General features: G+C 43.4%; 1 protein-coding gene across 2 annotated transcripts; it reads right to left on the bottom strand.

The window, feature by feature from the left end:
* Positions 1-1,442: 1,442 nt before the first annotated feature.
* Positions 1,443-14,719, bottom strand: LOC139579356 (glycylpeptide N-tetradecanoyltransferase 1-like). Of its 2 annotated transcripts, none has more exons than XM_071407934.1 (12): positions 14,537-14,719; positions 12,210-12,318; positions 11,787-11,931; positions 7,527-7,645; positions 7,262-7,353; positions 5,394-5,510; positions 5,032-5,202; positions 4,813-4,921; positions 4,485-4,655; positions 4,058-4,225; positions 3,237-3,374; positions 1,443-2,861 (listed from the first exon to the last, which is right to left on the bottom strand). In XM_071407934.1, exons 1-12 carry the CDS (start codon positions 14,644-14,646, stop codon positions 2,841-2,843), a joined length of 1,470 nt encoding a protein of 489 aa, XP_071264035.1. In that variant the 5' UTR covers positions 14,647-14,719; the 3' UTR covers positions 1,443-2,840. The 2 variants fall into 2 exon arrangements, with proteins under 2 accessions (XP_071264035.1, XP_071264044.1); XM_071407943.1 differs by having other exon boundaries at positions 12,216-12,318.
* Between the last annotated feature and the right edge of the window lie 1,443 nt (positions 14,720-16,162).

Here is a 16,162-nt window from a genome sequence, read left to right as displayed (position 1 = left end):
GGTGTGAGGCCAGTCAGTGTACAGAGATTTGACTGTAATTATTCAGCAGTAATGGTGCCAATGATCGAGACAAGTGAATTGTTCATATTGAAATCGGTGGTGTCATAAATTGCACATAACATTTGCCTGGACACAGCAGAGAGGAAATGTCATAAAGATAATTGTTTCCCCAGAGACTCAATCCCTTTGCTTTTAATGGATAAATATAAAAATGTAATACCTCTGACCAGCCCCCTGACAGTGTTGAAAGAGTTGACAAAATACACTGAACAAAAATATAAACGCAACATCCCATGAGCTGAAATAAAATACTTTTCCATATGCACAAAATGCTTATTTCTCTCAAATGTTGTGCTCAAATTTGTTTACATCCCTGTTAGTATTTTCCTTTGCCAAGATAATCCATCCACCTGACAGGTGTGGCATATCAAGAAGCTGATTAAACATCATGATCATTACACAGGTGCACCTTGTGGGGGACAATAAAAGGCCACACTAAAATGTGTGGTTTTGTCACACAACACAATGCCACAGATGTCTCAAGTTGAGGGAGTGTGTAATTGGCATGCTGACTGCAGGAATGTTCACCAGAACTGTTGCCAGAAAATTGAATGTTAATTTTCCCTACCATAAGCCTCCAACATCATTTAGAGAACTTGGCAATACGTCCAACCAGCCTCACAACCGCAGGCCACGTGTATGATGTCGTGTGGGCGAGCGGTTTGGTGATGTCAACGTTGTGAATAGAGTGCCCCATGGTGGGGGTGGGGTTATGGTTTGGGCAGGCATAAGCTCCGGAACACGACACAAATGCATTTTATCAATGGCAATTTGAATGAACAGAAATACAATGATGAGATCCTGAGGCCATTATTAGGCCCTTTTGATTTTTTAAAAAGATATGTCACCAACAGATGCATATCTGTATTCCCAGTCATATGCAATCCATAGATTAGGGCCTAATGAATTTATTTCAATTGACTGATTTCCTTATACGAACTTGAACTCAGTAAAATCAATGACATTGTTGCATGTTGCGTTTATATTTTTGTTCATATTACATCCATTTTGGGCACTGGTGCAGTAATTAGAAAGATGATTGTAGTCTGAAACCATTTGAGCCAACTCAAAAACATCTCTAAGTTTAAAAGAGGGAGATGTTTAAACCCACTTCCATTTTCTGTTCAATTCCTTTGAATGTTATAACCTTTGTCTGCACTAAAATAGCAAACTCAAACCAAATGGTTCATGGGAAATTATTTACAGAACAAGAAACAAGTATAACAAGAATCCAAATGAATTGTTTTGACTGATTTTGGAGTCACACCTCTTAAGTCAAATTTGACTACCAAGGGGTGATGGGTAAGGCAGAAGTAACTCAGTGAATATCTTCATGATAAACTAAAGGATAGAAATCACCTGAGAGCAACCATTACAAAACCTCACAGCAACTTCTATATTTTATTTTGCACAAAAATTCCCCTGCATCTTCACATTTGTTTTCCTGCATCATAAAACCATGAGCCCCGTTATTCATTTCGGTTTGCATCCAATCCCACACTCTACATAAAAACAAAACGTTTACTTGGGGTGTTACCCAGCCCCCTCCCAGGTCCCCAAATCCTTGACAGTTTCAATTCTCAATTTCAGAGGTGTTATACCCACAAACAGTATCCAGTTAATTCCGTGCCCCGTCTCAGCAGCCCCCACCCAACCATTTCCCTACTCCAAATATCTGCTCTCCCGGCTGCAGCTTTTTTTTTTTAAACTAAAAAATAACAGTCCGAACTACTCCACTTTGTTAAGTTCTTGTTGACAGCTGTTCCATTTAAACGGTCATCGTTGTATTTTCTTCTGAACAGGGCTTCTGAATGGGTCATGACAGTTAGTAAAGATGAGACAAAAAATATATATATATATAAAAAAAAAGATGAAGGACAAAACCCCTCATTTACCCCTCGGTCAGCTGTGTACAGAGTCAAGTCTAGAACGCCTACAGTGAAGAAAATTGAGGGGTTGATAGTAAATCTGCAGTTTCAAGCCTCAATAGCAAAAGAAGAAAAACATTGACAGAAGCCCTTGTCTTGTGTCCACTTTGGATATTAATTACCTTATATATCTTTTTTTTTGTTCTTCTTCCTTTATAAATGTTTTTGATTGTTTCGATTTTTTTCTCTAACACTGTACTTCGGGGATGATGAGAGATTTGTTTTGAAAAAGCGCATCGCACACATGAAGGAATATAAAATGTTAGCGTCTAGTGCAGGGGTGAGCAATTCCAGTCCTCGAGGGCCGCTTGATGTCCCAGTTTTGCCCCAGCCACAGTTAACACACCTGACTCCAATAATCACCTAATCATGATCTTCAGTTTAGAATGCAATTTGATTAAATCAGCTGTGTTTGCTAGGGACGGAGAAAAAGTGTGACACCAATCAGGCCCCGGAGGACTGGAGTTGCCCACCCCTGGGTCAGTATGTGTTAGTATAACTTTCCTGTCATGTTTGTCTTACTGTACATGTATGTTGTGTAGTTACACGTGTGTTATTTGGCGAATTGTGCAGTGTGTGTATAAGATATCTGGTACAATCATGACAGACTCCAGTTGGATTGGTAACTAAAATGGCTTAAGGTCCATGTGATGGGAGGGAGAGAGAGCGTGGAGAAGGACCAACTCCCCTGACTCTCTGCCTGGCAGCGGTAGTGCAGTTCAAAGGTCAAGAAGTAAAAATGGGCGGTGGGTTCTCTTTCCTGAAGCAGGAAGTCCATCGGTCCATCTGTCAGGTGGTCAGTGCGTTTTGTGGTCTCCTGGCCTAACTGTGACGCTCAGGGGGGGGGGGATGTCACTGTAGTACTAAGCCAACCTGTGAACCACAGAAAAAGGAAGCTTATGATAGTTGCACCAGAAGCTAAAATGAGAACACACACAATGAGTTCTGTGAGGCCTGTATACTTCTCTGCCTGGCTTAACTGTGATAGCAAGATAATCAAGTCAATGGTTCCCTCCCTCTCTCATTACACTTCCTCCTTTTGTACTAGAAAAAATAACTATTTAGCTCTTAGTGGTGGATATCTCCATCGGCATGATCTAATGACCTATTGGTTTACAGTACAGTATAGATAACACAAAACACCGTTTCAATATCATCATATTACCATGGATAATTTATATAAATGTGAAAAATAGTCATCTCTCTAGGAACTGACTGAACTATCAGTAAATATGAACCATGACGCACCTTCTCTGATCCCATGCTAGGACACTTCCAATTGTACAGATAATACTGTAGATTCCCGTCTCCGATGCCAAACTTGAGCTTCTCAAGGAAAGTCTTATTCTCCATCAGGTCCAGTGCATTGAAAACGTCAAACCCTTTCTGGATATTGACAATAGATAGGGATGAGAGAGGGGGATACAGAGAGATGGGGGAGAGGGATAGAGTTGTGTATAATTCATCTTTATCTGAGTATACAAAACATTAAGAACACCTGCTCTTTCCATGACAGACTGACCAGGTGAATCCAGGTGAAAGCTATGATCCCTTATTGATGTCCCTTGTTAAATCCACTTCAAATCAGTGTAGATCAATGGGAGGAGACCGACTAAAAGGATTTTAAGTTGAGACAACTAAGATATGTGTGCCATTCAGAGGGTGAATAGGCAAGACAAAATATTTAAGTGCCTTTGAACCGGTATGGTAGTACGTAACAGGCACACCAGTTTGTGTCAAGAAATGCAATGCTGCTGGATTTTTCACACAACATTTTCCTGTGTGTATCAAGCACGGTCCACCACCCAAAGGACATCAAACCAACTTGACACAACTGTGGGAAGTATTGGAGTCAACATGGGCCAGCATCCCTGTGAAACACTTGACACCTTGTACAGACCATAGCCCGACAAATTGAGGCTGTTCTGAGAGCAAATAAGTGGGGGTGCAACTCAATATTAGGAGTATTCCTAAAGTTTGGTATACTCAGTGTACACAGTAAATATTTGACCTGGTACCCAAATCCAACTCCCATTTGACCCCCAACCACCTGAAGAGGACCAACTCACCGACTTGGCCAGAATAAGTGCGTCAGACATCAGGTCCAGCAGGGTGGTGGTGGTGTGCACGTTGTAGAAGGAGTAGGCTGCCTTGAGGCTGCGGTGCACGGGATGGTTCATGATAGTAGAGGGGAGCGTGTAGAAGCTCAGGAAGTCTGTCACCTTGCCCCCAGAGGACTGCCACAGGGAGAAGACACACATCCTCCAACTTTACATTCACTCCATTTTTAGATGTGTGTGAAATGCATTTCCAGAGCTCTGACATAATGTGAACAATGTTGTCAAGAGGTAGAAGAGTCTAGAGGGTATCTGGGTAGCTGTCAATATATGGTCGTGTGTAATGGTCTACTTAGTATATACCATATATACTAAGCGTGCAAGGTGTTGTAATGTTATAGGTGTCTACGGTAGTGTACGTTTTATCAATGGTACTGACTACGACCAGGTAGGTGTCGATGATGCTCTCCTGGGGCAGCAGCCAGTGCTCCACCTCCTCGGGGCTCATGACGGGGGCCAGGTGGAACTGGCTCAGGTACTCCAGGAGCAGGCGATGCACGGCCGGAACATCCTTTCTGGTCATCGGCCGCAAGCCAGACGTCTTTGGGGACTGGAGAGAAGGAGATGGAAGGTCATGGCAATCATTTTCAATGGAGAGTTTTATGTCAACACAATAGACATTTCAAATAGAGGCATCAGGAGATGGCTGAGCGGTCAGGTGTTGTGCAGAGGATAGCCTCTTAATGGCGCTTTGCTCACTGACTCACCTCAGGCAGACGGTACAGCTTCATGGTGCGTTGCATAGTCATGTTCCGGCTCAGGTGAGAGAACTTCACCTCGATCAGCTTGCGTGGGTTCAGAGAGCGATGCCAGTACCTATACAGATAACAGATTTTATAATCACTTTGTTTTTGTGTTTAAGAGCATATGAATTTGGTTGGATGGGTATCTGTCTGGTGTGGTTAGTGTGTCTCCCAGTGACCCACCTGCAGGTGCCCACGGGTTTGGGCAGTACCACGCCAGCGGTATAGACAGCCTGGAAGATGCCCTTCAGGTTGACCCGTCTGGTGATCTCTCGGATCAGGACTGGCGCTACCCGCTTGGAGCGCAGCTTCTTGTGGACGCACAGGAAGTTGATCTCCACCATCTTCTTATCTCTAAATGACAAAAACAGTCTAAAGTGACTAAGGCCTCTTAATGTCTGACTTCTTACAGCAAATTAACACAGGAAATTATATAGTCAAGGAGCAAATGAATATTACATTCCTATTGTTAGCTATATTAAAATACTACAGTGTATGGGAGTAATAAAAGTGTGTGAACAAGAGTATGATGCATATTCACTGACTGGTCATAGATGCGGATGTTGGCAGGGATGGCACTGATGAAGCCCACCAGCTTCTGGTTGGAGTTCACCCTCACCCCACAGTGCCACTGGGGCAGCCAGCCGGGGGGGCGCAGAGCCCTGCGGGAGAGACATTACAATTACAGGTCAGTTCCCAACTATGAAAGAAAACCGAAGGGCCAAGTTTTCCTGGTCAGAAAAAAACTCCTGCCTTTAATAGATAAAACAACTAACATAAAATACACTGCTCAAAAAAATAAAGGGAACACTTAAACAACACAATGTAACTCCAAGTCAATCACACTTCTGTGAAATCAAACTGTCCACTTAGGAAGCAACACTGATTGACAATAAATTTCACATGCTGTTGTGCAAATGGAATAGACAAAAGGTGGAAATTATAGGCAATTAGCAAGACACCCCCAATAAAGGAGTGGTTCTGCAGGTGGTGACCACAGACCACTTCTCAGTTCCTATGCTTCCTGGCTGATGTTTTGGTCACTTTTGAATGCTGGCGGTGCTTTCACTCTAGTGGTAGCATGAGACGGAGTCTACAACCCACACAAGTGGCTCAGGTAGTGCAGCTCATCCAGGATGGCACATCAATGCGAGTTGTGGCAAGAAGGTTTGCTGTGTCTGTCAGCGTAGTGTCCAGAGCATGGAGGCGCTACCAGGAGACAGGCCAGTACATCAGGAGACGTGGAGGAGGCCGTAGGAGGGCAACAACCCAGCAGCAGGACCGCTACCTCCGCCTTTGTGCAAGGAGGAGCACTGCCAGAGCCCTGCAAAATGACCTCCAGCAGGCCACAAATGTGCATGTGTCAGCATATGGTCTCACAAGGGGTCTGAGGATCTCATCTCGGTACCTTAATGGCAGTCAGGCTACCTCTGGCGAGCACATGGAGGGCTGTGCGGCCCCCCAAAGAAATGCCACCCCACACCATGACTGACCCACCGCCAAACCGGTCATGCTGGAAGATGTTGCAGGCAGCAGAACGTTCTCCACAGCGTCTCCAGACTCTGTCACGTGCTCAGTGTGAACCTGCTTTCATCTGTGAAGAGCACAGGGCGCCAGTTGTGAATTTGCCAATCTTGGTGTATTCTGGCAAATGCCAAACGTCCTGCACGGTGTTGGGCTGTAAGCACAACCCCCACCTGTGGAAGTCGGGCCCTCATACCACCCTCATGGAGTCTGTTTCTGACCGTTTGAGCAGACACATGCACATTTGTGGCCTGCTGGAGGTCATTTTGCAGGGCTCTGGCAGTGCTCCTCCTTGCACAAAGGCGGAGGTAGCGGTCCTGCTGCTGGATTGTTGCCCTCCTACGGCCTCCTCCACGTCTCCTGATGTACTGGCCTGTCTCCTGGTAGCGCCTCCATGCTCTGGACACTACGCTGACAGACACAGCAAACCTTCTTGCCACAGCATTGATGTGCCATCCTGGATGAGCTGCACTACCTGAGCCACTTGTGTGGGTTGTAGACTCCGTCTCATGCTACCACTAGAGTGAAAGCACCGCCAGCATTCAAAAGTGACCAAAACATCAGCCAGGAAGCATAGGAACAGAGAAGTGGTCTGTGGTCACCACCTGCAGAACCACTCCTTTATTGGGGGTGTCTTGCTAAATGCCTATAAATTTCCACCTTTTGTCAATTCTATTTGCATAACAGCATGTGAAATTTATTGTCAATCAGTGTTGCTTCCTAAGTGGACAGTTTGATTTCACAGAAGTGTGATTGACTTGGAGTTACATTATGTTGTTTAAGTGTTCCCTTTATTTTTTTGAGCAGTGTAGCTCTCTATTGAAAGAGATTGTTACATAAATGTGACTAGCTGAGTAACAAATGTGACGTAGCTAAGTAAAAGAGTTACCAGAGCAGGAACTCTGGAGAGTAGTCGAAGCGGAACATGTTGTCATCATCCTCCACGTAGTTCTCATTGAGCAGTGTGTACAGCTCCTTCAGCTAAGAGGAGGAAGAGTAAGAGACTGAGCCATGGGAAAAAGGTCTAGGGTTAAATTGAGTAGTGTAAAGTGGAGTCAGCTGTTGGAATAACCACAACTGAAGTATTTTGATTGCTATCACTATATTGTTTTGGGACACTCTGGGGTGGAGGGGTTGTAGAGGAACCTGCTCACCACAGCGGCGTTGCCCAGGTCCAAGGCGTCCCACGTGAAGCCTGGAGGAAGGCTGTAGGGCTCCTCCCGGATGTTGTCTTTGTCAGGCTCGATGGAACCATGTGATGTCACCATCTCCCCTAAGGTAAACAACAAAATGCAATGTAAGAGGATATTAGCAATCTGCATATTCAATGTAAATATACAAAGCATACTTTTTTTTCTCTTTTATTTAACCTGTAGCTAGGCAAGTCAGTTAAGAACAAATTCGTATTTTACAATGACGGCCTACCCTACCTCGGGATCGAACCAGGGTCTGTAGTGACGCCTCTAGCACTGAGATGCAATGCCTGAGACCGCTGCGCCACTCGGGAGTCATTATAGGAGGTTTAATTCAAAAACAGAGGTCCCAATTGGACTACTCATCAAATCTCCTCAGGTCACTACCGCTTTAAAAATAAAATAATAATAATAATAAAAAATTAAAAAATTAACAATGAAATGCCTGTCTAAATGTAATTAATCTACACTGAACAAAAATATAAACAACATGCAAAGTCTAGGTCAAATGTTTCATGAGCTGAAATAAAAGATCACAGAAATGTTCCATACGCACAAAAAGCTCTCTCTCTCAAATGTTATGCACAAATATGTTTACATCCCGGTTAGTGAGCATTTCTCCTTTGCCAAAATAATCCATCCACCTGACAGGTGTGGCATATGAAGAAGCTGATAAAACGGCATGATTATTACACAGGTGCACCTTGTGCTGGGGACAATAAAAGGCCACTTTAAAATGTGCAGTTTTGTCACAACGCCACAGATGTGTCAAGTTTTGAGGGAGTGTGCAATTGACATGCTGACTGCAGGACTGTCCACCAGAGCTGTTGCCAGAGAATTTAATGTTAATTTCTCTACCATAAGCCTCTAACGTCATTTTAAAGAATTTGACAGTACATCCAACCGGGCTAACAACCACAGACCACGTGTAACCACGTCAGCCCAGGACCTCCACATCTGGCTTCTTCACCTGCGGGATCGTCCGAGACCAGCCACCCAGACAGCTGATGAAACTGTGGGTTTGAACAAACAAATAATTTCTGCAGAAACAGTCTCAGGGAAGCTCATCTGCGTGCTCGTCGTCTTCTCCAGGGTCTTCACCTGACTGCAGTTCAGCGTTGTAACCGAATTCATTGGGCAAATGCTCACCTTCGATGGCCACTGTCAAGCTGGAAAAATGTGCTCTTCACGGCTGAACCCCGGTTTTGACTGTACCAGGCAGATGGCGTGTATGGCGTCGTGTGGGCCAGCGATTTGCTGATGTCAACTTTGTGAACAGAGTGCCCCATGATGACGGTGGGATTATGGTATGGGCAGGTATAAACTACAGACAATTAACAATTCTTCCATGGCCTGCATACTCAGACTTGTCACCCATCGACGTGTATGACAGCGTGTTCCAGTTACCGCCAATATCCAGCAACTTCGCACAGCCATTGAAGAGGAGCGGGACAACATTCCACAAGCCAATCAACACCCTGATCAACTCTATGCGAAGGAGATGTGTCACGCTGCATGAGGCAAATTGTGGTAACACCAGATACAGACTGATTCTGATCCACACCTATACTTTTTTTGTAAGGAATCTGTGACCAACTGTATTCCCAGTCATGTGAAAACCGTAGACTAGGGCCTAATGAATTCATTTGAATTGACTGATTTCCTTTTATGAACTGTAACTTAGTAAAATCAATTAAATGGTTGCATTTATATATATTTGTTCAGTGTATGTGACATTGCTACACACAAGGATATACTTTGACATTTGAAAATTGTATTATAATTTTTTTTACCCCCTTTTTCTCCCCAATTACGTGGTATCCAATTGTTAGTAGTTACTGTCTTGTCTCATCGCTACATCGAGAGCCATGCGTCCTCCGAAACACAACCCAACCAAGCCGCACTGCTTCTTAACACAGCACACATCCAACCCGGAAGCCAGCCGCACCAATGTGTCGGAGGAAACACCGTACACCTAGCGACCTGGTCAGCGTGCACTGCACGGCCCGCCACAGGAGTCGCTAGTGCGCGATGAGACAAGGATATCCCTGCCGGCCAAACCCTCCCTAACCGGACGACGCTGGGCCAATTGTGCGCCGCCCCACGGGCCTCCCGGTCGCGGCCGGCTGCGACAGAGCCTGGGCTCGAACCCAGAGTCTCTGGTGGCACAGCTAGCAATGCGATGCAGTGCCTTAGACCACTGCGCAACCCGGGAGGCCCCCGACATTTGAAATTCTTATTTCAATAAACCAACCTGATGAATGCAGTTTTTATGACGTGCGCCCCATAAAAAGACAACGTAGCCTATACAGGTTACACACTTTTGTTATTATGGTCAGCCAATCAAAGTGGCACTAGCTCCATGTGTAGCAAGCAACCTGGGAGATCTCTAATCAATGCAAAATGTAATTATTAAAATTACAGAATTAAGTTAGCTAAACGAGAAGGTGAAAGCTACACAGCAATCATCAGGTAGGCTGCTGTTTATTCTGAATGGAGTTGTAGTAAACAAGGACAGGAAGAGCAGCAAAATAGCCTCAAATGCCTAGGTACAGTGCATTAGGAAAGTATTCAGCCCCCTTGACTTGTTCCATGTTACAGCCTTATTCTAAAATGGATTATATTGGAGAGGGTTCTCATCAATCTACACACAATACCCTATAATGACAAAGCGAAAACAGGTGTTTAGCTATCTTTGCAAATGCATAAAAATACATAAGTATTCAGACCCTTTGCTATTAAGACTCGAAATTGAGCTCAGGTGCATCCTGTTTCCATTGATCATCCTTGTGATGTTTCTACAACTTGTTTAGAGTCCACCTATAAGGTCCCACAGTTAACAGTGCATGTCAGAGCAAAAACCAAGCCATGAGGTCGAAGGAATTGTCCGTAGAGCACCGAGACAGGATTATGTCGAGGCACAGATCTGGGGAAGGGTACCAAAAAATGTCTACAGCAATAAAGAAGAATATGCCAAGATTGTAGCGTCATACCCAAGAAGCCTGGAGGCTGTAATCGCTGCCCAAGGTACATCAACAAAGTACTAAGTAAAGGGTCTGAATACTTATGTAAATGTGATATTTAAATTTCTAAAAAACAGTTTTTGCTTTGCCTTTATGGATAATTGTATGTAGATTGCTTGGAAAAAACTATTAAATCCATTTTAAAATAAGCCTGTAACAACAAAATGTGGAAAAAGCCAAGAGGTCTGAATACTTTCCGAATGCACTGTACATAGCTAAAAATTAGCTGGCTAACATAGCTAGCTTCTTTACATCGAATTGATGCAGTCAAGACAGGCACTACCAGATGGGATGATTGGCCTCTACAAGTTTGTCTGAGGTTAGACCATAGGTTTTTTGATCATGCGAGACAGGAATTTTGGGTTTCAGTGGGATTGGGATGATAGGACAATAGCCTAGGCTCTATAAGGCTACTACTTGAGTCAAAAGATAAATAACACACTTGATTTAGGCTACATTATTGCAAGCTAAATGTTTCTGATCAGTGATAGATCAGCAAACGAAAAAATGAGCTACCACTTCCACTTGTCCAGACAGATATCAATTACCCAACATACAGAGAATCAGTGAAACAAAATCCCATTGATTATCAGGCAAGTCACAGGCTTTAGGTCAGGAGTAGAACAGGATGCTACGCTAGTGAAAATCAAAAGCCACTTGCATCACTATGATGTGTTCTCTCTCTGCACTTTATCTAGGCCCAATGGCTGTTTCCTCGTCTCTTTTTACTCCGCTTCCGCCCCCCTCCGCTACGGTTTTCTAGAAATCTGGCTTTTTTTCCGGGTTCATTTAATTTCTGTGATGTCGGACCAGGGCTCGGGTTTTCAGCTCACCGAGCTTGGGTCAGACCAGGATCGAATTTTCAGTTCTGATAAGAAATCTAAACTGCATTCGGGTCTCGTCTGCAGTCCGGCAGTGTCAATTATGCATGAACTTTGAATTTATGGTAACTTTGTGAAGTAAATACGCTAGATTCAAGGCTATTTTGTTTTGCCAATCTGCTACTGCACATGTGTATTTTGTGGAATTGCATTAGTGCGACATTCTTGCTTGGACCATGTCTTGTCATTTAATTTTTTCGGGAAATGTGAAGAGTTGTCCCGGTACAGTTCCAGGATCCCGGTTACCCGTGTTAATCCCTACTAGTCACTACAGTGAGGTTGTGGAGACATTTCTGTACCCCTGCCAAATGTCATACCTAGCTTGGGGACGGGCTGTGTGTCCCAAAACTGGTAGCTGCGTCGGCTTGCCTCCTCCATGGTTTTGGCAGGGCCCTGGCCTACAGAGAACAGTTCAATGGCCTTTTGGATCTCCTGCAGCTTATCAGCAGGCAGCGAGTTTACCTGTGTAGAGAGAGAGAGAGAGAGAGAGAAAAAGAGTAATGTCGGGTTGAAAAGGAAATAAATTGCCAAAAGCAAAACAATGTCTGCACAGATAATCAAACACACCCACTAATCTCCCTTCAGTTTCATAGAGGTCGTTTTCAAAAGTTACAGAACAGTAAGTCAATGTCGGTCTTTCTAGCACTACTCTCGCAAAAGGAACAAACAGAGGGACACAAACACAAAGCAAAAACATTTGCCCCCACACTCACTCATGTGGCCTACACACATGTACATACATCTACCTTGGCTAGCGGATCCTCCTCTGCAGGTTCTTTATTTGCCCCAGACTTCTTCTTCTTCTTTTTCTTCTTCTTGGCACCGCTGTCATCTCCCTGGCCCTTGTCACTACCATAGGACAACAACAAAAAAACATGTAACTATAAGACTTTCCTTAGGCCAGGAGAATGCTACAACTGTTTCAGTCCTCTTCATTACAACCTAGAATACCCAGTTTTTTAAGATAGGTTGGCAACAAGCATGTGGTGACCTTTTGTCTCAAATACACATAACTTACAGTTCATCCCCAAGCTAGTTTAAATTGGTTGGAGTTATTCCTCCATCCCCTGATCATCAATGACTCTAGAAGAGCCCCCACCCCCACCCTGAGGCCCATTTCCTGGGCAGGACAGGGAGACAGTAGCATACTTACAAGAACAGGGGATAATCCCATTAGCGTCCAAGAGGGGAGTGAGGCTAGGGACTGGCCTGTATTTGTAACACCAGGACAGATGGTGAATCACATGACCCCGGGGGGAGTATGTGTGGCTATGCGTGTCTGTGTGTACGTGTGTATGAGGGATGTTAAGGGGTTATTAAGGGGACACTGACAGGAACAATAGACGACCAAGCATTCAATGGCTTATTCGACAGGCTTCCATTCTAGCAGTCGAGCCTAACTACCATCCAGAACCATTCACCCTTTCATTTCATTTAGCTAACTAACGTTAACATGAATATTTGATTTGATAGCTAACTTATTTATCTACCTAGCAGGGTTCCAGATGCTCGCATACACACTGACATCGTCAAGCCACACAAGGGCTGTAATCCACACCCAGTTTAAATAGGTTGTTGTTGATTGTTTGAAGAACAAATATAGCTTCAATGCAAGCAAGAGTTTTGACAATGGTTGCATCCCAGCTAAACAAATAGCAAGCTAGCTACCTATGGTTAGGTCAACCCTGCAATTCACAGAAGGAATGTCGAGTAGTTATTTAAATATTCTTCTGGGAAAATAAGGGCGCTCTAGAGCTCAAACTCTGGCTTTTTTTTGGGGGGGGGGGGGGCATTTTCCAACTAATAGGGTGGAACCTAACTGGGTAGAAATTTGAACACAAATTAGCCATAGAGTGAGTGAGCAACATTGAGCTAACATAATAGTGATCACTTGAACAGGATTTTAACTTCTCTATCAAACATATGAAATGTGGTTAATTTTCTCTATAATTTAGCCTAACAGGGTAGAAATGTATGAGTGGGCCATACAGACTAACAACATGAAACATGGAAAGATAGATAACAAAAATGTGTGTTTATATTGTTGTACCTTTGCCCCACCAAAGAAATTATGCAACTTCCTGAATGTGGTGTCATTTTAGAAAGGGATTGTTTTCTTAAATGGAGAATTACAACAAACTATCAGGGACACAAAGAAAATCTTAAATAATAAATACAATAACCATGAAAAAAGGACTATAAAATAATGTAAATTTTAAATATTATCAGGCTTATATTTCTCATGGAAGTTGATAAATAACGTTAAAAAATGCATAACATTCCCTTTCAAGGGCCATATTATGTGTTATGGTAAAGTACACCTGACCATATATTTAAAGCCTTTTGAAATCCACATTTTACACAAAATAAGAAGTGATTTCCTGGGGACAGAAAATGCAGCGCATGGTAGGAATGAACCAACTATGCTAAATAAATTAGCACCATCATGCTGGTGTTGCTGTGCTGAAAAGGAAAACAGACGATGCATCATTAGGGTAAATAATATGTTGATTGTTTTTGACAGACAGTGTCACAAGTTCGGGAGTCAGCTAGCTAACAAGTCAACGTTCGGGAGTCCGCTAGCTAACAAGTCGTAAAAAGGCATAGCTGGCTAGCTAGTTGGCTAACGTTATTAGTTTCGCATTTGGGTTAGGACGTGGTATTAAACATTTGGGCGCTGTTCTCGATTCGAATGCCAGGTGTTCCAGTTTAATATTTTACTACAATCTGATTTGTGTTGGTCTTCACCGCATAACTGTATTTAATTTATCATAATAATGGGTTCAATTTCTTGTACAGTGACCAATGGTAGTTAACTATGCCTCGCGATAAAAGCAAAAGGAGGAATGGCATGAAACCCCGCCCACAACAGGAAAATACCCAATTTAGATCCAATCAGAGCGAAAAGCAGGCAATTAGTAAACCGTTATCACCAATCGTCCAAAAGAAAGTGGGAGGGATTAGTTGAATTGGTATGCTCAAGCTTAGCTTGTATCGTATCTTTAAAACGAGCGCAAGAGCATGACACATTTTCTATAATGCTTCAAAAATAAGTTTGCACCCTTACCCATCATCAAAGTGATGCTCTTCATTTTCGCAATCACTGCAATGTACATGGTCTTCTTCTACCTCCTCTTCTTTCTCCGGCTTCGGTGCTGTCTCATTCTCATCCGCCATCTTTAACCAGGAAGTGAAGAACCACCGCGTGCATTCAACGCCTCAACACAACCTGCGATACTATTGGCCGACTGTTGTGGTGCATTCTGGTTCCTGTAGTTATTCATGTGACAGGTTGTGAAATTGACATTTTAATTTTAACAACACTTTCGAAGCAGGCACATGGATGTATAAGGCTTCATAAGGTACATGTCCCTAAACAGGATTGAGCCTCAGTTGTCTATTAAGCAATGTCACGTATTTGTGACTCATTCAATGATTTATATATACACTGATGATTGCTCAGATGTGAACAAAAAATAAAAATTGTAACAATTTAATAAAACAAATTTCCTTTAAGTGTTGTTTTTATAAAGTACCTATTTTACTGTCCCCACTACAACAACAAAGTTACCTAAATACATGTATATTGGTCCTTAAAATATTTATTTGTAATACTGTAGACTTCAATTCATAGCTATGGAGGACGGCTCTTTCAGGGAAGTGCAAATATGGCATCAGAAATCCAGCGATTAGATACATCATTGGACTCACCTGTGTTGATATGTGCCATCCATAGACAGTGTGGGGGTGCCAGCAAATCTTGTCACCTGACCTGGGTATAATCATATGATACCAGTGGTGTATAGTAGCTAAGTAAAAATACTCTAAAGTACTACTTAAGAAGAGTTCTGGGGTATCTCAAATCAAAATAAAATTATATTAGTCACATGCGCCGAATACAACTGTGAAATGCTTACTTACAAGCTCCTAACCAACACTGCAGTTTAAAAATACGAATAAAAAATAAAAGTAACAAGTAGTTAAAGAGCAGCAGTAAAATAACAATAGCGAGGCTATATACAGGGTGTACCGGTACAGAGTCAATGTGTGGGAGCACCAGTTAGTCGAGGTAATTGAGGTAATATGTACATGTAGGTAGAGTTATTAAAGTGAATATGCATAGATAATAACAGAGAGTAGCAGCGGCGTAAAAGAGGGGGGGCAATGCAAATAGTCTGTGTAGCCATTTTATTAGATGTTCAGGACTCTTATGGCTTGGGGGTAGAAGCTGTTTAGAAGCCTCTTGGACCTAGACTTGGCGCTCAGGTACCGCTTGCCATGCGGTAGCAGAGAGAACAGTCTATGACTAGGGTGGTTGGAGTCTTTGACCATTTTTAGAGCCTTCCTCTGACACCGCCTGATATAGAGGTCCTGGATGGCAGGAAGCTTGGCCCCAGTGATGTACTGGGCCGTACGCACTACCCTTTGTAGTGCCCTGCAGTCGGAGGCCGAGAAGCTGCTATACCAGGCAGTGATGCAACCAGTCAGGATGCTCTCGATGGTGCAGCTGTAGAACTGTGCCAAATCTTTTCAGTCTCCTGAGGGGGAATAGGTTTTGTTGTGCCCTATTCATGACTGTCTTGGTGTGCTTGGACCATGTTAGTTTGTTGGTGATGTGGACACCAAGGAACTTGAAGATGTCAACCCGCTCTGCTACAGCCCCGTCGATGAGAATGGGTGTGTGCTCTGTCCT

This window comes from Salvelinus alpinus, chromosome 1 (assembly GCF_045679555.1).
Source record: "Salvelinus alpinus chromosome 1, SLU_Salpinus.1, whole genome shotgun sequence".
In the NCBI taxonomy this organism is placed as follows: Eukaryota; Metazoa; Chordata; class Actinopteri; order Salmoniformes; family Salmonidae; genus Salvelinus; species Salvelinus alpinus.
The sequence above is the reverse complement of the archived record's forward strand: the minus strand, read 5'-3'. Positions and strand labels throughout refer to the sequence as shown.